The 23821-nt window shown below is 36.4% G+C and overlaps 1 protein-coding gene across 2 annotated transcripts in view; it reads left to right on the top strand.

Moving 5' to 3' along the window:
* LOC142336006 (E3 ubiquitin-protein ligase BRE1B-like) overlaps window positions 1-22506 on the top strand; it is a 67960-nt gene extending 45454 nt beyond the window's left edge. The window contains exons 11-18 of one of the 2 annotated variants that reach the window (XM_075384454.1): window positions 1036-1165; window positions 1400-1535; window positions 2959-3238; window positions 5970-6161; window positions 15309-15440; window positions 20933-21073; window positions 21235-21336; window positions 21728-22506. In XM_075384454.1, coding sequence (XP_075240569.1) covers window positions 1036-1165; window positions 1400-1535; window positions 2959-3238; window positions 5970-6161; window positions 15309-15440; window positions 20933-21073; window positions 21235-21336; window positions 21728-21901 — 1287 coding nt within the window. In that variant the 3' untranslated portion in view covers window positions 21902-22506. Of the gene's footprint in view, window positions 1-1035; window positions 1166-1399; window positions 1536-2958; window positions 3239-5969; window positions 6162-15293; window positions 15441-20932; window positions 21074-21234; window positions 21337-21727 lie in introns of both variants that reach the window. The other variant, XM_075384453.1, reaches the window with a different exon arrangement.
* Window positions 22507-23821: the final 1315 nt, after the last annotated feature.

Genomic DNA, 23821 nt, shown 5'->3' with positions numbered 1-23821 from the left:
CTACAGGTCTACAAAGCTCTCGCAGCTATTTTCTACCAAGTGTCTTTTATAGATGTGAAGCTGTAAGCTTAGCGTAGCTATACTGCGGTAATCTTGGATTTTTTCTGTCTCACTCTGTTCTAGAACAAATGCAAAACGAAAAAGTCGAAGGACAAAAACCAAGACAACCGCAATAGAGCTATGCTCGGCTTACGGATTTGAAGCTATAACAATATAGCTGACAGGTTGGCAGAAAGTGTAGCTGGCAGGTCGCTATAGCTTTGTAGACCTGTAGTCTCGAAATAAAAAAGAAGAACACTTGAAAAGGGAAGTTTTGTCCGAATCATGTCAATGTCAAGACTTAGATACTGTAAATCTGCCCAAAAATTAACCTTCAATTAAAATAAGATGTCCTAAATTAATCCCAACTCCTCCAATTGAAGTGCGGAAAGTCAGTTTGAGAAAAACGAAACGTCGTTTTGAGAGTGAGGTAAGTCATTACTAAATTAATTCGCTTTACCATTCGATCACGTTTTTCGTTTTACCTAAATCACGAATTTCGTGTTTGACTCCTGGATAACCTCACTGTTTCAACCAAATGGATTTTAATTTCAAATTCTTCCGCTCATTGAGTAACGCACTTTAGTGAATGTTGTCGTCAAAACGGCAAAATCAAAAACGGGATAAACCGATAAAGCCCGTTCATTAAGCATTAGGTTATCAAAGTTCATTAGAGTGTTTGCTAGCTGATGTTAGTGTTAAGCTCAATAGCCTTTGCTAGAGAGGCTGAATTATGTACAATTTTTGAATCTAACTAAGACTGCATACCAAATTGGAACACTTTTTGACACTTGGAAAAATTCTCAGAAATCCTGTCTCTTCTGTTTCAATCCCGATGCGGGTCGAGCGGGCCAATGGAGGCTATTTTTGGGCGATTTATCGGCTATGTTTGTTACCTAATCATTGTATAATTGAGATTGGCGTTTTCTCAAAATGGTGTTTGTCTATGATGTTGTTAAGCAGAGCTCATTGTCTGTCATACGGGTAATTTTTCAGTTGAAACAGCAGTTGGTTGGTGCTGCTGAGAGTGCTCTCAAATCATCATCGTCTTCTGCCTCGGAGTCCACATCCTCTTCTTCGACAACCACAACAGCAACAACGGACAAGTCCTCACCGCACGATTCAGGTAGTAACAATTTGTGCTCTGCCATTCACGAACATGGATTATTCTCTTGTTTATTGATGAGTTTATTTGGTCTTAATTCGGAGGCAATATTTCCAATAATGACCATAATTTTTCTTAAAACGGGATGGCAGAACAAGTTCTCGCTGGGAAGATAGTTCAAAAAAATCTATATTTTAAAATATGGACTGTTTGATAAAAAAGATTGATACTGCAAAAAAATGTATCTGATTTAAGCTGATGATGGCGACCATTTCTCGCCTGCGAATCCGATCGGTGCAGCTGTCTCTACGGGGGGATCTCCAAAGTCAAGCACCGGCAGTGGAAGTGATGCAGAGTCCACTGTTGTCAAGGAGATGAAGGCACAACTGAAGTTAGAACCACATTTTTTTCATAAGATTTTTTCATAAATCATTCGTAAATTTTTTTTTCAAAAGATTTACGCAAACTATGGGGAATGCTAGTCGTGAATATTCGAAAATTTTTTCAGAAACAAGTTTGCGTATGGGTGTGTCTCGGGAAATCTTGGTTCAAAAATTTTTGTTTAACGGGGAGTAGATACTTTCTCGTGAATAATTTGACTCGTTAGGTTTTGCACTGGTGCTAAATATCCGTTGGAGTGGAATTTAAGTGGTATTTTTTGTTAGTCTTCCTACGGAATTGTAAGGTTTTCTAAGAAAAACTAGAATTAGAAGCAATCTGAGATTCGAAGCAATAAATAATTTTTATAGCGAAGTGCTGGAAGATTTATTGGATATATAGATATCCATGTGCATCAAAATCCAAACTGGTTCGTGTCGAAGAAAAGAAAAGACAAAATTTGTAAAGGAATACAAACATTCAAATATATTCGAACAAGAGTTTAAAGTTCCAACATATGAAGAGAGGTCAAATTACACGTCATCTATTGCAGGCAGCCCTGGATTTGGTTTATTTAAATAGCCATGATAGACTAGTTTTTATTAAGTGATACAGCTCATTTCCATATTGCTATAGTTGGTTTCGGCAAAAATTTCACGGGAAAAATCCCAACCTGTTGGATAAGAAAGCCTACGTAAAGATACCCTTGTGGAAATAAAGCCAGGGAATTAAACCCTGCACGTGACTGCCAAAGAGATGCAGCATCTTCATTTAAATGGATTATATTAACACAAACACACGAGTAACAAATCGAAGATTAAAATTGTCTATATATGAAGTGTGTAGAAATCTTGTCCGCTTTTTTATTGTTAAATGGTTGATTGAAAGCCAGCCATTGAAAGTCAAATAGGCTTTAAAATTTGCTTCGCTCAATTTATCCTTCGCTAATTGTCTTCCTTTTACTTGAACGGTGGCTGTCCCCACCGTAGAGCAAGAAGCAGCACCGTGTTAGTTGTTAGGTACGTTAATCCCAGAGAGGTTGGGTCGTGAAGATGGGATTCTGAGTTATTTTGTGCTGTGGTATTTCTGTGGGGACCATCATGAACATGTCCATTTTTTATAGCGCCCCGGAATGGAAACTTTGAAATTAAAAAAAAAACTAAGAGAATCTTATCACAATCGTGTCACTGAAATGCATAATTTATAATGCAGAAGACTAAATACATAATCCAGAACGTAAAAATTTTATTATAAATCACTATTTTTTAGGCGTGCGTGTTTAAAATTTTCTTTTGATTGCATTCGTTTAAGTCCCAAGGTCCTTAATTCAATCTGATTAGAAGTGAACGGCTATTTCGTGTGGATTTTTGCCTAGACCCGGCTTTAATCAAACATGTCGCTAACAATGTTGCATAATTTCAAGTTGTTTTCTGCAGAAAAAGTCAGGAAAACTGCAAAGAGTACAAAATGATGTTAGAGGCATACAAGGGTGCCTCGAAAGAGCAGAGAGACAAAGTACAGCTGATGGCTTCGGAAAGAAAAGCGCGTTCAGAAATCGAAGAACTCAAGTCACAATTAGCAACTTCTCAAGACCAACTCCAGTCTGCATCCAGGGCAGGAAGAGATGACACTGCACCCACTCCTGAGAGGAAATTGACGAAAAGTCACGAAACATTGATTGAGGAATTCAAAAAGCAGCTGGCCAGCACTAAACAAGTGAGCTCTAAATCTATTAATCTATTTGATTAATAGCCGCGAAGCGATAGCGACTATTATTGGGGACATCCTGGTTTTTTTTTACAATTCAAAGAATTTGAATTGTATTGGGGCGCTGTCTTTTAAGATATGTTCACACATTTGCATGAATTTTGAAGTCAAATTGGGGTAGTGATTTTGGTCACGCCGAAAAAGGAAGTGGATCGAAAAAGCGAGTGGTTTTGCGGCGTGAAATTTTTTTCGCTCTAGTTTTGAAGTAGAGTAAGAAAACGGTGTTTGAACCCAAATTTCCTTTTCTCGCTAGTGGTTTTTGTTCACATGTGGCATTTAAACATTGATTTTCTTTTTATAGCTGCGAAGCTGTCAGCTGAGCGCAGCTATATTGCGGTGCTCTTGGTTTTTTTTGTTTCGTCGTCTGACGCTCTTTTTTCGTTTTACATTTGTTCACACAGCAAAGCTGAAAAAGTCAAATTTTCTGAATGACTTCTTCCTCTCACTAGCGGCATTTGCGCGCGTGACGTCATTTCTCACTCGCTTTAGCGAAAGTTTTTAGATTATTTGCGTGATTAGATTTTGATCATACGTGACTTACCTCACTCATTAAAATGACTTTTGCGCTTTAAATCTTAAGTTTAATTTGAATTTGTTTAAGGTCAAAGGAACTCCTATGTGCAGTAAAGGTCTCTAATAAGAGGCTTCTGTGGAATGAATTTTAACAAGTTTTACTAATTTATCGCTGAATGTTTTTTAGCCTTGTTTTTTGAGCTGCGTCGATTTTATTTTCAATTTAGATCTGTATCTGTTTCGATCTCTATTATATGCCACGCAGGTCTATTCTTTCGCAGCTATTCCGGCAATCTGCCGGCTATGTTTTTTTTTATTAAAGATGATTAATAGCCGCATCCTCAATTCCAGGCGGCTATTATAGCGCTTTTTTTTACAATTCCAAGAAATTGAATTGTATTGGTGCTCTGTGTTTTTTTCAAGATGTGTTCACACATTTTTCAATGACTTTGATCTTTCAAAACAGGATAAACAGGTAAAGCCCAGCGGGCATTAAGTTTCATTAGAGGCCCAATGTGGGCTTTAGTAGTCCTTCAAGTGCTTATAGTGTAGCAGCTGCTAGGATGACCTTAATTTAAGGTTAAAAGGTCATTTTTAGGAGTTTTTGGGCTTCATAATCCATTCATAGTTCATCCTAGTTTTTTGTTAGAACAAAATTTCCGTTTCTCGCTCGTGGTTTTTTGTTCACATGCTGCATTTTGACATTGATTTTCTGTTTTTTTTGTTTTTTATCTGATTTTTAGAAATGGTTTTCCCAATTAAATCATAGTTCGTTCTAGGTCTAGCTTTTGTTTTGTCAATGAAAGTTCTTTGATTTGTACTTCAGGACTTGTCCTGCTATGTTTTTTTTAATTCGTCGTCTCCGTCGATGATTCTTACGACCTGACTTCTACTGCTTTGCAGTTAAAATTTGCGTGCGGGACGTCATTTCTGTTTTTAGGTTGACTGCGTGAATTACCTCACTCAAGAAAAAAACTTCTGAACTCTCTCTAAATTTTATGAACATTTACTAGTTAAAGATCAATAGTGTGCATCTAAGTAGTGTCAAACTTATATGCCCTAGTTCTTGAGTATTAGTCTTGAGTTTTTGATTTCAAATATCAATTATCAAAAAGCTATTTTAGGGCTTTTTCCTTAGAGACCGTATGTGTCATAAAATTGACAGCTCGAATCTAACCCAAAAAGTCTAGTGGTCTATTAAAAGGACTGTTGGTCGATCTGTCTATTTTTAATTGCTCTCAAACGAAGTTTGTAGCAATTATATTAGTCCTCTCGGTCTTTTTTTTATGCGATTTTTCGCTTGACCAATTTTTCGTCTGACGCTTTTGACTTTTCGTCCTCAAAAACGGGATAAACAAGTAGCGCCCAGCGGGCATTGTGTGCTCTTAGAGCCTTTCAGGTCTGTTTCAGCTCAAACTGTCTTGGAGACTTATACTTATACTTATGGTGTGAGGGGCGGTTCTTAGAGGTTGACACCCCCCCCCCCCTTTGTTGACCCCCCACCCCCACTATTGGCTCCACCCCCCCCCACCGCGCTTTTGCCCCTCCCCCCACCCAGTGCTGCCCCCATCAGCCCCCGGTGCACCCCCCCCCCCCCCCCCCGTGGCTAGCTACTGACCAAGCCAACCGCTCGCCGGTCGTTTGAGAGCAATTCGCCCGACGTTAGTCGATTATGTTTTTCTTTAGTTGTTTCGATTCATGGAAGGCCACAAGCATCTATTGCGGCTGTTTTCCGGCAATCTGCCGCCTATGTTTTAAATTTAGGGACAGTTTCATTCAAAGTTCTATTTGTGGAGATTTTTCAAGTATTGCCGTGTATCTGAAATCAGGCTCCTCTCCGGCATTACGCTTGAGCATGTTTTTCTTGCTGGAAATTGGCAATGAGTTTTGAACTGGTGTCATTGATTCCCATGCTTTTGTTTGCGCTCATACTGTATTTTTCGTTATTTGAAATGGAAGCAACTACTCCGATCTATAGTGGTGTCTTAGTAGTGGGACAATTGCTTTCCAGATTGTCTTGTCTAGTGTCTCCTGTAGTGGTCAATGGAATTCGTTACGTACATATGTTTAAGAGCAATAATCACAAGAAGTGAGGAAAGGCCAAAAGGGGACAAGAATCACTAATTATCAATAGAAAGAAAATGTCAATTCTGTAAAATGTTTTTAGGAGGAAGAGGCACTTCTGAAAGAGATGGAGGTGACAGGGAGGGCGTTTGAGGACCTGCAGGAGCAGAACAAGCGACTCATTGACCAGTTGAAGGAGAAGGACAATGCCAACTTCAAACTCATGGCAGAGAGGATCAAAGCCAACCAGATACAGAGACTGCTTCAGGAGGAGAAAGAGGTGTTGGGTGAACAGGTGAATATTGACGTCACTGCTTTCGATCAAAATTTTCGATGATTGACGCTCTTGCAACAAAGACGATTCGTTCCTATATTAGTTGGTATCATTGTTAATAGCCGCCCTCAGCCTCTCAACGTCTATTATTTAGCCGCTCTCCTTTTTTACAATCCAAAGGATTTGGATTGTATTTTTGAGCTGTCTTTTTTGTAGCTGCGAAGCTCTAAGCTGAGCAGAGCCATATTGCGGTGTCCTTGGTTTTTTACAATTCAAAGAATTTGAATTGTTTTGGGGCGCTGTCTTTTTTTAAGATCTGTTCACACATTTTCATGATTTTTGAAGTGAAATTGGAGTAGTGATTTTGGTCACGCCGAAACAGGAAATGGAGCGAAAACGCGAGCGTGGTTTTGGGATGGAGCGTGGTTTTGGGGCGTGAGATTTCTCACTAGTGGTTTTTGTTTACATGCGGCATTTGGACATTGATTTGCCGTTTTTTTTTGTTTTTTATCGATTTTTTTAGAAATGGTTTTCCCAATTAACTCATAGTCCGTTCTAGATTTAGTTTTGTTGTTTAGTCAATGAAAATTCTTTGAATTGTACGCCAGGACTTGTCCTGCTATGTTTTTTTGTTTCGTAGGCTGACACTCTTTTTCGTATTACATCTGTGCACATAGCAAAGCTGAAATTTCCTGAAAGACTTCTTCCTCTCAGTAACTGGTTTTGCGCGCGTGGCGTCATTTCTCTCTCCCTCTCTCTAGCAAGTTTTTTTGCGTGATTAGATTTTGATCATACGTGACTTACCTCACTCAACAAAATGACTTTGGTACTTTAAAACTTAAGTTTAATATGAATAAAATTAAGGTCAAATGAACTCATATGTGTAATAAAGGTCCCTAATGAAAGGGCTTCTGCGCAATGAATTTTAACAAGCTTTATTAATTTATGCTCATTACATATATAATTATGTTTTTTACATGGCTTTTTGAGAGGCGTCGATACCTTTTTCGGCCTGTATCTGTATCTGTTTCTATCTCTATTATGTGGCACGCAAGTCTATTCTTTCGCAGCTATTCCGGCAATCGGCGGGCTATGTTTTGAAGATCTGTTCACACATTTTTCGGGTTTTTTGATCTCAGTGAAAAGTAACATTTAGAGAAGTAATTCTAATAACACTTGACAGGTAAAGGGAGTGCCACTGGGAGTAGTTTATGGGCGTGAAATTTTTACAAACTGTTTTAAATTTAAGTGAGAAATTGTTGTTTGAACAAGTTTTTGGTTTATTTTCACGTACGGCAGAGTTCTGTTTTCAGTGAATTCTCCACGATTGCTGCTAATGATTATACATATGTTCTAATGGTTCTTAGATGCAATGGTACGTACACACAATGGGCAGCTATTGATTTAATGACTGTTTCAATAAATTAGTGATTTTTGTTTTTCGCCTATCTGTTGTCCTATTTGTTGTCACTTTAATAATACTTGTGGTTTCTGCGTTATCGCAGCAGAACAGCTTCAGGCCACAGTGGCCTGTTCTCGGCTGCTTTTTCTTATTACTCCGCACATTGCAGACTATATTTTTATGAGCAGCATTGTTCTTTTTTGGTGACTTAGGTCAATTTTTTGCGTCTGAAGCTTTCACGTGGTACCATCAATACAGGAAACATTGGTCAGGTTGAAGCTATGGTTAAGTAAAAGCTCGTCTTTACACTGACAGCTTCACGTTGGCTGGGCAATAAACTCTTCAATCATTGGCGTATGAATCACTTAGTATCGTTCATGGCAAATCTCATCGGCTTTTTATGAGGCATAAATGAATTTCATTACTTGCATCGGTTTTTAGCGTTTGGATTTAATGACTTTGAGACTAACTGCTCTCAAAAAATATTGAAGAATTTTTGAGTTTAGCCTTTATATGGTGTTAATTGCTCTCGAACGAATTTTAGTATATAAGTAATTAATATATAAGAATTTAATATATAAGTAATTATTAAAAACGTGAGATTGTGAGCGATGACCGTTCATAGCCCGGTAGTACATAGAGTAGTGTTTAATTTCCTCAACTCACATCCGAGAGGTCGCATGTGCTAACTCCTCCCTGGTCAAAATTTTTTACACCATAAAAGCTTCTCTAGCCTATATTGTTTGCCTCGTTCGAAAGCAATTCGTCAGACGTTAGTCGTTTTTTGTATATTCTTGTTTTCTCACTTACTCTCATTAACGACAAGTCTCATCGGTGTTCTAATGAGGCAGAATTGACTCTCAGTAATTTTTTTCTTATCGCATTGTTGTGCTACAATTAGGTCTCATTGGTTTTCTAATTAGACATATTGAGTTTTTTAAAGTGTTTCTAATAGCCACCCTCATCTTCTCAGCCGGTTATTATAGTGGCCCTTTTTTCCATCGAAAAAAATGTTTCGCTTGAACACAAGTCACAGCTTGTTCAAGTTTCTGCGTGAACTTTTTTTGACATCTCTAGGCTAGTTTTAAATCAAGAATAGAAACGGTGTAAACACAATGCCCAAAGTTAGATGCCCTTCACTTGAGCTTTGTTGTTAATTGCTCTCAAACGAAGTTTGTAGCAATTATATTAGTCCTGTTGGTCTTTTTTTATGCGATTTTTCGCTTGACCGATTTTTCGCCTGACGCTTTTGACTTTTCGTCCTCAAAAACGGGATAAACAGGTAGCGCCCAGCGGGCATTAAGTGCTCTTAGAGCCTTTCAGCTCTGTTTCACAGCTCAAACTTTTTGGAGACTCTCAAACGACCGCTCACCGGTCGTTTGAGAGCAATTCGCCCGACGTTAGTCGGTTATGTTTATAAGACTTAGTTACTATCTTAAATGCCTATTGGTATCGATTCTAGTCCCCGTATCCCCTCATTAAGAAACAGGAGTTTGTCTAACTACGGAATGAAGTCAAAATAGTTCGCACTGTAAAATTCTTTGGTGCCAAGTTGTATTTTCATTTTTTCTTTTGTTTGTACCCCCTCCCCCAGCTCAGTGGGTGCATATTATTTGCATCTTCAGACGCACTTGCTGTAATTTTACAATGATTTTCTATGTAGTGACACGTGCTCTGTAACTGGGGGAGGTTTGCTTTACTTGGGCGGAAACGGAGAGTTTTTTATCATCTTTACGCATAATGTCATGTTTGCAGAATATATGGAAATGTTAGTCGTTACTAATTATACAGATCTAAAACCCATTGATTTTTGTGGGAAGATGAATTGGGAAGTACACCCCCACGAAAAGCCAAATAAATGGCTTAAATTAACAATATCACTACAGAAATTGTAAAGCTGAAATTGTCAAAAACTATTGAACTTTTGTGTTAACTAAAGTAACCAAGTTTTGATGCAAAATGTTCATCTTTATCGTACGCAAAGTCACAAGGGTACCCTTAGAGCTATGTACTGCTTTGTTAGAGTACTAATGATTCTTGCGTAAATGAACTAATTTGTCTAAGAGAACCTCAATTTAAAAGCATCTATTCATGTATGCTTTGCGGCGTTATTTTACTAAAATATGTATCATACGAGCTATTCATCAGATGTCATTTGAGAGTGGTTTTTTAAAACGATATTTAGCAGATGTTGAAACGAGGTTATTTAAATGTTTTTTATGGTCAACCCTTAAACAAAATGCATTACAGTATACATTTGTTTTCAAGTAATGACAGAAACTATATTTAAATCTCCTCAGCCAGTACTGTAATTTGCGTGATCTAAAATTCTCTCTCAATCACAATTTCAAGCAGCTGAACTTAATTGGCGGCAATTTAATACTAAAAGTTAAATGAAAAGTGCGCCGAAAATGGTGTCGTTTTTTACTTTAAATCTTAATAGTGGTATATGTTAACGTCTAATGTGGTTATTTGAAGCCCACTATTGATTTTTTTTTCTCATTTAGGCTCCCCACTCCCCGACTGAAGCAGGCCTAAATTCATTAGAGCTCCCACTAGTCGTTCGAGAGCGATTGTTCCGACGTTTAGTCGGTTATGTTTTTCTAATTCACTTTACCTTTTGATCACGTTTTTCAATTTAATTAAGTCACGATTTTTACGTTTATCTTGTGACTTACCTCTCTCAATGTTTCGACTGAATGGATTTTAAATTCTTTTTACCCATTGAATTACGCAATGCAGTGAATACGGTCAATGTCAAAAGAGCAAAATCAAAAGAAACGGGATAAACCGATAAAGAACGGTCATTAAGTCAAAGTGCGTTAGGTTATCAAAGTTCATTAGAGCGATTGCTAGTTTATTTTAGTAATAAGCTTAATAGCTTTAGTTAAAATCTAAATTAAGTGTAGTTTTAGAATCATACTGAAACTGCCCACCGAGTTAGAACAATTTTTGAAACGTAGAAAAAATTCTGTTAATTCTATCTTTTCTTTTTCTGTTTCAATCCCAAAGTGCATCAATGGCGGCTATTTTCCGGCAATCTACCGGCTTTGTTTTTATAACTGCGAATCTGTAAGCTGAGTGGAGCTATATTGCGGCGCTCTTGGCTCTTTTTTCGTTTTACATTTGTTCACAGCAAAGCTGAAAAAGTCAAATTTTCTGAATGGCTTCTTCTCACTAACGGCTTTTGCGCTCGTGATGTCATTTCTCACTCTCTCTAGAAAAGTTTTTTGCGTGATTAGATTTTGATCATATGTGACTTACCTCACTCAATATAATGAATTTTGCAATTTAAAATTTAAGTTTTTTTGAATTAGTTTAAGCTCAAAGGAACTCATATGTGTAATAAGGTCCTTAAAGAAAAGGCTTCTGCGCAATGAATTTTTACAAGCTTTATTAATTTATCGCTGAAATTATTTACATAGCTTTTAAGAAGCGTCGATAACTTTTTCAACTTATCACATCACAGGATTTGCAGCGAAAAAGCGTGTAGTATTTTGTTTTTGAATCGTAGGCCAGTATTTCTTCGGTCCTTCAAAGTTGGTTTGTTCATCCTTGTGTGTGACCTACAGATGGAAGAATTGAGGTTCGTTTTTCGTCCTCAAATTGTGTCAATTGAGGACATAATCATAGGTGAGTGAAGTAAATATGAAGCTTTTCCATATTCGTTTCTGTTACTTTCATTCGTAATTAATTACTGTGAATTTTATCAGTTTTGTGATTTCTCTTTTTGTGTGAAAAGTTTTTCTGGTTTTAACCGTTTGATTTTGTCACAGGTCTAACCTATGAAGAAGTTGTTTTGATCAACTATGAGATATTTGAAGACAGCAGGTCTAGCTGAATCTCCGTGAAATACACCTATAGGTAAGCCTCGTTTTGTGGCTAATTCGCTTGCAAAATGTTTTTCTTTTATTTGCTCTCAAATGAAGTTTGTAGCAATTATTAGTCTTGTGGTTTTTACGATTTTTTTACTTGATTTTTGTCAGACGCTTATGACTTCTGCTTCATAAAAACTGGATAGAAAGATAGAGCGCAGAGTGCACCAAATTCTTTTTGTAGCCTTACGTATCAATAATTACGGACCCTTCCCTTTAACCTTCAACCCCCCCCCCTCCTTTGACCTCCCCCCACGCCGGTTTCCTCCACCTTTCCACCCGTAACCCTGCGCACTCGCTTCTCACCCCCGCTCGCCAACTCCCGATCAACACACCCCACCCCCTTAATTAAGCTAAAGCTAGCCTCCCTAAGATGCAGGTGGCCACTGTTAAAACCAACCGTTCGCCAGTAGTCTGAAAGCATTTTGACCACAATTTTGTGGAGATTTTTATGTTATGACCATCCTAAAGAGGTGTAAATGAAACCATTTAACGTAATTAATTGATATTTTTTGGTGTCTACTACTTTGAAAATTTTTTTATTGCTCTCAAACAAAGTTTTATGCTATATATCGGTTGACCGATTATTCGTCTGACGTTTTTGACTTTTTGTCCTAAAAAACGGGCTCAACAGGTAACGCCCGGAGGGCATTAAATTTTGTCTGAGCATGCGGCTAACCGGTCTCGGAGGCTACAGTCCCCTTTGAGTTAAATTGACACGCTTGTCGTTCGAGATAAATCTGTCCTGCGTTATTCCGTTTATTAATAGCCACACGGCTATAGCGGGGGGTATTATTGGCCTTCTCTTGGTTTTTTACATTCCAAGCATTGGATTGTATTGGTCATCTACCTTTTTTGTAAGATATTTTCACAGCTTTTTTCATGACTAAGAGCTCTCAAAACGGGATAAACAGGCAAAGCTCTAATTAAAGTTTTTCCGGCAGAAGGTGCCCAAGCACCTCCTCCTCTAGGGTTGGATAGTAAGTCACTGCATAGTTGCTTGAGGTAATGAAATGTTTTTCAAGATTTAATTATCACTAGTTTTAGCAGTTTTTTTTTGTAAAACTTGTCGTTCGAGATAAACGTGTCCTGCGTTATTCCGTTTATTAATAGCCACATGGCTATAGCTGGGGCTATTATTGTCCTTCTCTTGGTTTTTTACAATCCAAGCATTGGATTGTATTGGTCAGACACTGCATAGTTGCTATAGGTAATGAATTGTTTTTCAAGATTCAAAAATATCACTAGTTTTAGCAGTTTTTTGTAAAAATACTTGCAATTTTGTCAAGTTTTTTTAAACTGTTTGTTCAATTTTTTTAGTTTTTCGGAAGCAGGGGCATAGGCACCTCCTCTTTTAGGGTTGGATAATAACTTACTGCATAATGGATTGGTTTTTTAAATAGAAAATTTGCTATTTTCATATTTTCTCAAAATTTTTGAATTTTTAGAAGTTTTTCTGGCACCAGGAGCCCCCTCCATGTTTTAATTAAAAGTTACTGCATACTTGCTAGAGGTAATGGAATGGTTATCATTTTTTTATAACTCGAGTTTTAGCAATTTTTTGAATTAATTTAATTTTCGAATTTTCTGTAAAAATTATCCTGTTCCAAGTTTATAGATTGACAGTAAAACTATTTAGGGCTTGAAATAGGGATACTGAATAGTCTCTGTTGACATTGAATTAAGTAGTTCTGACGTTAATAATCACGAATTTTGGCATGATTTTAATAGAAATTGCAATTGTTTTTAAATTTGAAGTTGAAAACAATTTTTGTCATTTTCTGAGTTTAACGATATTCACTGGCCAACAAATCGTTTTTTAAGTATTGCTGATGGGTTGCATGACAAATGGTTTTGAATTTTTCTGCAAAATTTTGAAACTTTTTAAGGTTTGCAATTATCAGTTTTTTTTGAAGCGTTTGTCATATTTATCGAGTTTATCTACCTTTAGTTGCAACTAAATTTCTGAAAGGGCTTGTGCGTGAGATAATGAGTATATTGAATTGTATCATATTTGGCCGTCAGGGTAAAAGATTCAAGAGTTAGCAATGATTATTTTTTTAATTTGACTTTTTTGGTTTCTCAACTTCTCAACTTTGAAGATTTTGTCTTTTTGACTGCGATTGCTCAGTTTTTCATTCATTTTTTGGACTGTATTTCAGGACTTGTCCTGCTATGCTTTTTTGTTTCGTTGTCAAGATTTTTGTTACGACCATATGACGTCACAATCTCTTCAAATCTGCTTTTTGTTCATTCGTTCATGCAATTTCAACTGAAGTGCGTGTGTAACGTCATTTTTTGTTCTTAGTGGAGCGAGTTTTTTGTTCATTCGTATGATTAAATTTTTGGTCTCACTTGACTTACTCACTCTCAAAAATTGGTCACACTCACTCTCAAAAATTGACTTCCTCACTTTGAAATTGACTTTATCTCAAAGCGATAGGGTCAAGTGAATGTTTCACTCTAAATGAATGTTATTTGAGAGCAGTTAATAGAGGCAGCAATTACTTCTACAGATTCTTTATCAAAATACAACATCTCGTCCTTTAATGAAAATAGTAATTTTTTGGTCTGTCTTTTTTTACTGTTTTGTTTGAGACTGCAGATCTTCAAAGCTATTGCGGCTGTTTTCTTGCAATCTGCCAGCTTTGTTGTTCGTTTTTTCTCGTTGGTTTTCCTGTGCCAAAAAATGATCATTTTTAATTGCTCTTGAACGAAGTGCATAGCAATTATTGTAAACGTGTCTTTTTTATGCAAAAATTTTGCTTAACGGTTTTGACTTTTCGAGTGACTTTTACGCCCTTGACTTTTTGCGTTTTGCGTGATCTAAAATTCTCTCTCAATCACAATTTCAAGCAGCTGAACTCAATTGGCGACAATTTAATACTAAAGTGAAATGAAAAGTGCGCCGAAACTGGTACCATTTTTCACTTCAAATTTTAATAGTGTTATATATATTAACCTCTAATGTGGTTATTTGAAGCTCACTATTGAGCTTCTTAGTCCCGTCTAGGCTGTAATCTGTAAATATCAAGTGTAATGGCAGCAACGATAGCTCGAAATTTGATAAGATTTCTTTGACTGATTTGTTTAAACATACAATGCATTTTACTGTTTACACTCCTGGTGTGAAGAATGGGACATTCAAATTTTGGTTATTTTGAACAATTGGTTATGATTGAATCCGACGTGACAGTTTCAAAAAAGTTCGATTTTCAAATATTGTGAAAATCTGTTAAAAAATTTCAAAGTCAATGGATGCATATAATTGGTAACAAAGATGCTGGTAGCTCTGTAGTTACCAGATCTTTTAGGTCTAAAATGTTTCAAAATAGAAATATTAACGCGGACAAACATTTTAGCGGACTTCTGAAAAAAAACATGTTAGACAACTGGGCTAGGACATCGAAACCTGAATAACTCTTCCACTTATTAAGCCAGTAATTGTAGAGCATCATTTAATGCTACAAAATTAACTGAAGGGCACCAAAAGTTGTCACCTGTTGCCCAAAGCTTGGAAATTTCTTGCAAATAATTGTTCAATGCTAAAAAAATTTGAAGGTAAGACGATTTGGAAAAGTAACAGAATGTATTTGTCATAATGTCGGAAGCCGTAGGGGAACTTAGCAAAGTTTTAAACATCGTTGACTCAACAAAAAGTGAAATTCGGAAAAAATCCTCAACGTTTGTACGCTTCATTGACTTTGAAATGATACCACTTAAAATTTTCTTCATTGAATATATCGATTGATCAAAATTGACCTTACAAAAAACAGTCGAGCATATAGTGCTCTCCCTACATTTAAAATTGGTGTCGGAATATTTAAAGAAATTTTGTAGATTTCGTCCAAGGACAGTTCTTTGTAATGTGTACAGGTGATAACCCTTCAGCAACAAGTGACCAGTCAGGTGCAAGTGGTAAGGAGGTTGGAGGACAAGGAGCTACACCTGATGAACAGCTACCATGCTATTGAGAAAGAGGCACATCTTAGGACACAAATGTCCGAAACACTCAAGAAAAAGGTACTCGCCTATTAATCGATCAAATCTCCCGTTCCGTAGATTTAATGGAAATGTTTGTCACAGAAATCTTTCTTCCTGTGTGTTTGGAACTGTCCTCCCGCTCCTGTAACAAAATTTTTAATTGCTCTCAAGAATTTTGTAGCAATTATATTAGGCCTGCGGCGTGAAATTTTTTCGCTCTAAATTTAAAGTAGAGTGAGAAAACGGTGTTTGAACAAAAATTCGCTTTCTCGCTAGTGGTTTTTTTGTTCACATGCGGCAATTTCACTTTGATTTTTACTGTTTTTTCGATTTTTTGGATCGGATTTTTTCTAAATGGTTTTTCCAATCCATTCATAGTCCGTTTTAGGTCTAGTTTTTTTAGTCAATGAAAATTCTTTGAATTGTACGTCAGGACTTGTCCTGCTATGTTTTTTTTTTAATTCGTCGTCTCCGTCGATGATTCTTACGACCTGACTTCTACTGCTTTGCAGTTAAAATTTGCGTGCGGGACGTTATTTCTGTTTTTAGGTTGACTGCGTGAATTACCTCACTCAAGAAAAAAACTTCTGAACTCTCTCTAAATTTTATGAACATTTACTAGTTAAAGATCAATAGTGTGCATCTAAGTAGTGTCAAACTTATATGCCCTAGTTCTTGAGTATTAGTCTTGAGTTTTTGATTTCAAATATCAATTATCAAAGTAAAAGCATTCAAAGTGTATATAATTTTTGAATCAGTGTGTTCAACAACAAGGTCTTTATAAATGCAATAAGAAGAGAGTAGAAATCTTTGCAAATACGAAGCAGACTTTCTTGATACAAAAGAGGCAATCAAAGACAGGCAAAACAACAATTAGTAGTTGAAACAACAAATAGAAATTAGAAAAAAGAAAGGTTCGCCAGAGTTTCTTGGTGTCAGTATCTCCAAAAAATAACTGCCATGTTCAAATTTACGCATAAAAGCCGCGCCGAGCTCAAAATGTTTTCTTACCGACTTGAGATCAAAACAATTAAAAATGAGAGGGCTAAAAGTGACAGCACAAAAAAGCTTGCAAGCTAGAAACAAAAAGGTTGCACTCTCAAGGGATAAACAAGCACGGTCCAGAAAAAGGTTTAAAAAACGGAAAAATTAGCTAAAACTAAAGAAAAGTTGCTAAGTTTTTAACGCTAATGTCCTCGAGGCTAAATCTATGCCACTACAATTTAAGCATTAACCCATGTATAAGCTTTGGAATGATACTTTGTCGCTTGCAGATTTAAAAAACTGAGAAATGGCAAATTTTGAAGAAAGCTGCAAATTGTATCAAAAAGTTGCTTGAAGTCTCGATGTTCTATCTTAGACTTAATTTCGTTCAAGTTTAAAACTAACCAGTAGCTCATTATTAAGCCCATAATGTTTGGTTGAAACTTAGGGATAGAAAACTAAAAAAAATCAGCCTAATTTTCTAAAAAAAAACTTGAAAGAAATGCAAATTTTATTGAAAAATCGTTAAATTTCTTTACTCTGTCTTCAAAACGTTTTTAATTTCCCTGAGAAAGTATGCGGTAAACTGTTTTAAAACCTTAAAAAGCTTTCACTGTCTCCTGAAGAGCAAAAAACTCGGAAAGAAAAAAAACATTTCAAAAGGCTTTTAAGTTGTATTTTTTTGGAAAGTCGCCAAAATTCGTGATAATAATATCTTAAGAACCTTCTCTCTATAAACAATTCAGTTACCCTTTTTCAAGCCCTGAAAAGGTTTCACTTGGCTCTAAAGATAGAAAAACGCAAAAACTGACAGAAGTTTTAAAAACTTGAATGACCAAGACCTTCACCAACTCTTTAGAAATTTTATCAGCAAAACGTCAGTTGAAGACTTATCTAACAAAACCTTAGGCGTTTTGAGCCCAACATTTTGGGCTCAAACTGCCTAAACTGACCTTTTATCCTTGAATTTAGGCCTTCTCAGTGGTTTCAGCACAATAAGCGCTTGAAAGATTACTAACGCAAGCTGAGGGTTTCTAATGAAATTTTTAAAAATGTGCGAAAACATTACAAAAAATAAAAAAGACAGCTCCAATACAAACATACCACCAACCCACTCCCAGCTAACAAACCCCAAAACTACCTATCCCCCATCTATAAACGCCGTGGCCGAATTAACCAAATCACCCCAGGCAGGTCTAAGTTGCTTGACAGTTCTGTCGCCGATCTTTTAAGTTTGACCTTGATTAAAAAAATTGTGAATTGTTGTTCTTTTCATGGTAGTTTTTTATGTCATGCGCTCTCAGTACAGCGTTTGTTGTAGTTGCTTCAAAGAATCGAAGTGAAGCGTAGCTGCTCATGTAAAGAGATTTGAATTCATTGATTTGTATATATTTTTGTAAAGTTGAGAATTGCCGAGCTTGGGCCTCATTTCTTGTATTTTTTTGCTTGGCTAATTGCTATTATAAAGAGTTGTGTTTATTAAGGATATATCTTCTATGATTGCTGCAAAAAATATCTGCGGTACTCGTGGTCTTCCTTTTTGTGCGTCCTCTGACAATTTTCCGTTTTCTTCATGTCTGGAATCTTTTTTTATTAATAGCCGCGCAACAGACATTACATGAACACATATAAAGTGATGCTGCAGGAAACAAATTGAAAATAATTGAGTTAACATTGTACATGTCTCGTTGATTGGATAAGACCTATAAGCGATTTAGTTGTTGCATTAATTTCATTTTCGAGTATTAAAACAGCTTGTTTCTTTTCAGTATGGTTCAATTTTGAATAAAATTATCATGGCTTACAAATAGAATGGATTGACTTGAGGAGGGTTTATTTGAATACTGACGAGGGAAGTGTTTCCTTGATGACTTTTAGTTGCCAAGGTTTTCTTTTTGATTATATAGATAAGGTAGAACACGAAAACATTATTAATAGTCGCGAAGCGATAGCTGAGGTTATTATTGGCCCTGTCTTGGTTTTTTATTTATTTCGTCGTCAAGATTTTTTTACAACCATATGACGTCACAACCACTTCAAATCTGGTTTTTGTTTATTCGTTCATGCAATTTCAACTGAATTGCGTGCGTGACGTCATTTTTCACTCTTTGAACATAAAACTCGCTCCACTAAGAGTGAAAAATGACGTCACGCACGCAATTCAGTTGAAATTGCATAAACGATTGAACAAAAAGCAGATTTGAATTGGTTGTGACGTCATATGGTCGTAACAAAAATCTTGACGACGAAATAAATAAATAAAACCAAGACAAGGCCAATAACAGCCTCAGCTATCGCTTCGTGACTATTAATAATGTTTTCGTGTTCTACATTATCTATATAATCAAAAACAAAAACCTTGCCAACTAAAAGTCATCAAGGAAACAAGAGATGCACTTCCCGCGTCAGTATTCGAATAAACCCTCCTCAAGTTAATCTATTCTATATTTTTTAATTAAATGCTCAGATGTTACATTATGATTAAGAATCTGTCAAAATTATTATTGCTTCTAATAGCTGCTCTCAAATAACTTTCACTTCAATTAGAGACACATATTCTCTTCACCTTATCTCTTTGAATTAAAGTAAAAAAAAGACAATTTTAGAGTCAGGCAGTCATTTTTGAAAGTGATGTAAGTCACGTGTGACCAAAAACTTCATCACGCGAATGAACAAAAAACTCCATTTTCGCGTGATGACGTTTTTGGTCACACGTGACTTACCTCACTCTCAAAAATGACTTCTTGACTCTAAAATTGTCTTTTCTTGACTTTAATTCAGAGAGATAAGGTCAAGTGAGCATGTTTCACTCTAATTGAAGGTTATTTGAGAGCAGCTATTAGAAGCAGCAATAATTTTGACAGATTCTTAATCAAAATGTAACATCTGAGCATTTAATAAAAAAAATTTTCTTTGTCTGTTTCTTATACTGTTTTTTGAGAGTGGAGATCTTCGAGTCTATTGCCGCTATGTTCTGGCAATCTGCCAGCTATGTTTTTGACTTGTATGTCTTCCTTTTTTTCATATGCGGTACCTCGTTTTTTACACCATTATCAGTGCATCTTAGCTGAATTGCGCATTTTTTTTTATCAGTAGCTGACCTCATCTTCTCAGCCAGATATTATTGTGGGCCTCTTTTTTTTTCTTCAAACAAAAATTTGATTCGCTTTACTTAATTTGGACGATTTTTCGGCATGTTATCTTTTTGTCTTTTGTAGGTTAGTTTCAGTCTTCGCTCATTCTGCTCGAAGTTTTGTTAACAGCAGTTGCAGTCCTAAAGGAATCTAAAATAAAATGTGTCAATATCGAAACGCCAAAGTAAACATAAAGCCCAGTAACTGTTTTTTGGCTATTAATGACCTACTCCTTTTAAATCAGTTTTGACACTATAGTTAAGATCAATTGAGGTTACTCTGGGACGTTTCAAGGTGAACAAATGACTCGTATATGACGGAGGCTGGTAATAATAGGGCTTTGAGAAAGAATTAAATTATAAATGTTCTCAAAGTTAAGTATTTTAGAAAACACATGAATCTTGAAATGCTCATCGGCAACGTCTTGAACTAGCCCATTATCTTTTTCTATCTCCCATTTACGGCGGGTAAGACTTTTGCAGCTTTTTCAGAAATCTGCTGGCTCTGTTTTTCATAGCCTCAAAGGGATAGCTGGCGCCATTATTAGCCTTCTCTTGGTTTTAAGAATTTGAATTGTATTGGGATGGTGTTTTCAAATGAACTGTTCGTTTATTTTCGTAATTTTAAAAGTTCGAGGGTTGATTTTGACCATGCCGAAGCAGGAGTTGGAGGAAAATGCGAGTGGTTTTACTGCGTGAAATTCTTGCACTCTAGTTTTGAAGTGGAATGAGAAAACAGTATCTGTACTAAAGTTCGATTCCTGGATTGTGGTTTTTTCCCAATCAAGTCCTAGTTAGTTTGTTTTGTTTTTGTTTGGTCGACAAGATTTTTGATATATGACGTCACAATTACGTCAAATTTGCTTTTTGTTCATTGATTCATGCAATTTCGACTGAATTGCGTGCGTGACGTCATTTTCACTCCTAGTGGAGAGAGTTTTCTTGTTCATTTGCGTGATTAAGTTTTTGGTCTCACGTGACTAACCACACTCTCAAAATGACTTCTTTATTTTAGTTCAAGATAAGATCTACTGAGTGTGTGTCACTCTAATTTGAAAGTTATTTGAGAGCAGCTAATAGAAACAGCAATAAGTTACAGATTTTATTAAAAATACAACACCTCATCAATTGATGAAAATAAATTTTTTTTCGTTCTTTTTTGTTTACCTTTTTGAGACTGCAGATCTACGAAACTATCGTGGCTATTTTTTGCTATCTGCCAGCTATGCTTTGATTTGGTTGAATGTTTTTATGTCTGCCCTTTGATTATTAATTCAAGTGGAAAGTTTGAACTGGCTGTGAGAAAGCATAGATGTGCAAATCTTCTTGATCGCGTAAAGGATTCATTGAGGAACGCATACCATATGTCAACTGGAAGTTCAATTATTTCTCGTTCTGTACCTTTTTTGTTCAGGCGACTGAAGGCGCCCAAACAGTGTTTGAGCAGAATCTGCAGATTGAGAAGATCAGTTCCTGTTATGAAGATGCAAAGAAGGCACTTGCAGAGAAAGTCGAGGAGCAGCAGGAGGTGGAGCTTGCCATCAAGCGCAAAGAGGTTAGCTTTTTGAAAAAGTTTTGTGTTAGAGCCTCCTCAGGGCTATAGTTCCTAATAATTAAACTTTTTTGTGACCTTTTATTGCGTACTTTTCACCAATAATCGTTTACATTTTGCAGTGAACAAAGTATTGAAGTTTTTATGATGCATTGTGATTTGAGGATGAGATTGATAGACTGAGGCGGAAACTGGAGCGTCAGAAGAGGAACAATGTCATAGCACAGGCCGATGAAGTTCTCAGAGAGGAGATCCGAATGTACAAGGTACCAAATACCCAAACACTTCAAGCGTGTTTCTTTCAAGTTGATAATGAGCATTGACTCATTTACTTTTGAAACACTGATCCGCCGAAGACTCTTCTAATGTAGTTTTTAAGACATCTGAATGTTGTTGACCCTCTCTGTCACCCCCGACCCCGTCTCGCGATTTGGACACCCTCATCCAGCTATCCAGACCACCCCCCCCCCCCCCCCCACCGTCTCATTCCATCCGTAGCCCTCCACTCTTGACCCCTGAGACCCCCACCCCGCTCAACTCCTTGCTCTTCCTGTCGGCTATGTATGTGTCAATTGTTGAGTGTAAACGTTGTTTACCCAACATTGCGGTGACAACAGGAAAATAAAACGTAAGACTACTACTCATTTTTGGTTTTAGTCGCAATTGACGTGTCCGTGTTGCAACGTGAAACAAATAGACACAGTGCTGACTAAATGCTACCACGTGTTCTGCAATGCCTGCATTAAGAGGAGGTACGACACTCGGCAGAGGAAATGTCCCAAGTGCAGTCACGCATTCGGAGCCAACGATTTCCATCGCATATATATCTGAACTTGACGGAATGGACAACTCATTCTCTCATTCATGTACTTGTGATAACCACACAATTCTGGTTACCGCTCAAGATCAGAACATTTTGGTTCAGTCCACGCATTAAGTGACAAGGTTCCTTCTGAAAAGTCATTATGGATTTAATGGTTACTGATTGAGGAGGGGGCACGTTTTGACCATTTGATTGTCGACGGCTAGCAAAGTTTATGGATTACACCCTTGCAAACTTGAACCCTTAAAAACAAACTTGAAAAATCAAATTAGTTTTGAAACTGATGTTAAAATATGTAAATTCGTTGCTATCAGTTTTCATTGTAACCTCTTGTATTGGCAGAATTATTTATATTGCTTATTCAGAATCATTTTAAAACCTTAGATTCTGTTCATTTGAGTTGGAATATAAACTGTAATTTACTTTCTCGCAAATCAAATCGGTGTGATCTCAATTTGGTAACGTCAAAGTCAGAATAATTATTGGTAAATTTAGTTAAACAAGCGGGCAGATTGAGATACTACTGATTTTGATTAACTAAGCTCATAGTTTATTCGCTCTTTATTTCCTTAATCCTTTTAAATATATTCATCAATAAAATTGTTCAAATTTGTTTTAACCTAGGGTGAAAAATCCATTCGAGGATGCTAATGCATTTAGCACGCAAATATCATTTGCGATTTAGATAAATACACAGGATTAGCATATTTAATTAAAAGCGTAGCCCGGTGATACGAGGAAAACATGATTTCACTCCCTCATTCGCAAACTACTGAAGGGCAGAAAAGAGAAACTTTTCTAGCTAAAGAAAGATTGATTCTCTGTTCTGGTTGAAAGCGCTGTTATTGCTTGTTCTCAAAAATTGGGAAGTTCAAATTTCCTGGTGTTCTGAATGACCCCCCTTTCCGAATTTTACGCGAAATCAAGTTGGCAACACTTCACAAGAAAAGGCCGCTCTGAAAGTGCAGTTTAATGTACAAGACGTCGCATTCACAGCTCTAAAAAATACGAAGGCGTAAAAATAAATTTATGCCAACATTGTTTCAGTGAGACATACTGGTTGTTTTTCAGTGAAACATACATTGTTGCAGTGAGACATACTCATAATTTTTCACAATTTTTTATTGTAGCTGCGAAGCTGTAAGCTGAGCGGAGCTATATTGCGGTGCTCTTCGTTTTTTAAACTCGAAGAGGAGTATTGGTTTTCTTAAGGTTTTTTTTTACCGGAAGTACTATTCGTTCAGACGCATAAAGATAATCATTTTTAGCCGTTTTTTCGTCTAAGTGGCCCAGGTTCTTTGCTTGTAACTTAATTTTTTGTAGAAATAATTTTAATTGGATGTGTTTCAAGTTCAAAATTGGCACATAGTTATTGATTTTTGTAGTTAATTTTTGGCTTTTTGCAATTAATTTCTTTATTTTTTTTGGATATTTCAGACTTTTTTGGTCAAACATTAGTTAATGTGGCAACTTTAACATAATTCATATAATTCATATACTCAATGCCTCTTTCTACCTTGGTGTAATTTGGTTTTATAAAATTGTACATATGCTAATCCGATTTTAGTAGTTTTTTTCCAATTTTTCCAGTTTTTTGTTTGTATTTTGCTTTTATTTACTAGAAACTAAAGTCTTTTTTGCAACATGAGGGACTAATTTCGTTCCAATAAAAGTTCAATCGTTTTCGGCGTTGAGTTTTTGAGAAACACTGAATTTTTTTTTTCAAAAATGCAGTCTGAAAAATATTTGACCATTTTATTGCAAAATGTTTCTTTTGTTTGAATTCTGCTTATTTTCTTTTTTTTTTGTTCTGTTCAGAAGGATGGATCTCTGGCTCGGATGCATCGTTGTCCTTTCTATGTCTCGAATACTGAACAATGAAATGTATTCGTTTTTCTTTGATTTTAAATTTCATTTTTAATTTTCAA

Source organism: Convolutriloba macropyga, chromosome 3 (genome assembly GCF_964194025.1).
Source record: "Convolutriloba macropyga chromosome 3, txConMacr16.3, whole genome shotgun sequence".
In the NCBI taxonomy this organism is placed as follows: domain Eukaryota; kingdom Metazoa; phylum Xenacoelomorpha; order Acoela; family Convolutidae; genus Convolutriloba; species Convolutriloba macropyga.
The sequence above is the reverse complement of the archived record's forward strand: the minus strand, read 5'-3'. Positions and strand labels throughout refer to the sequence as shown.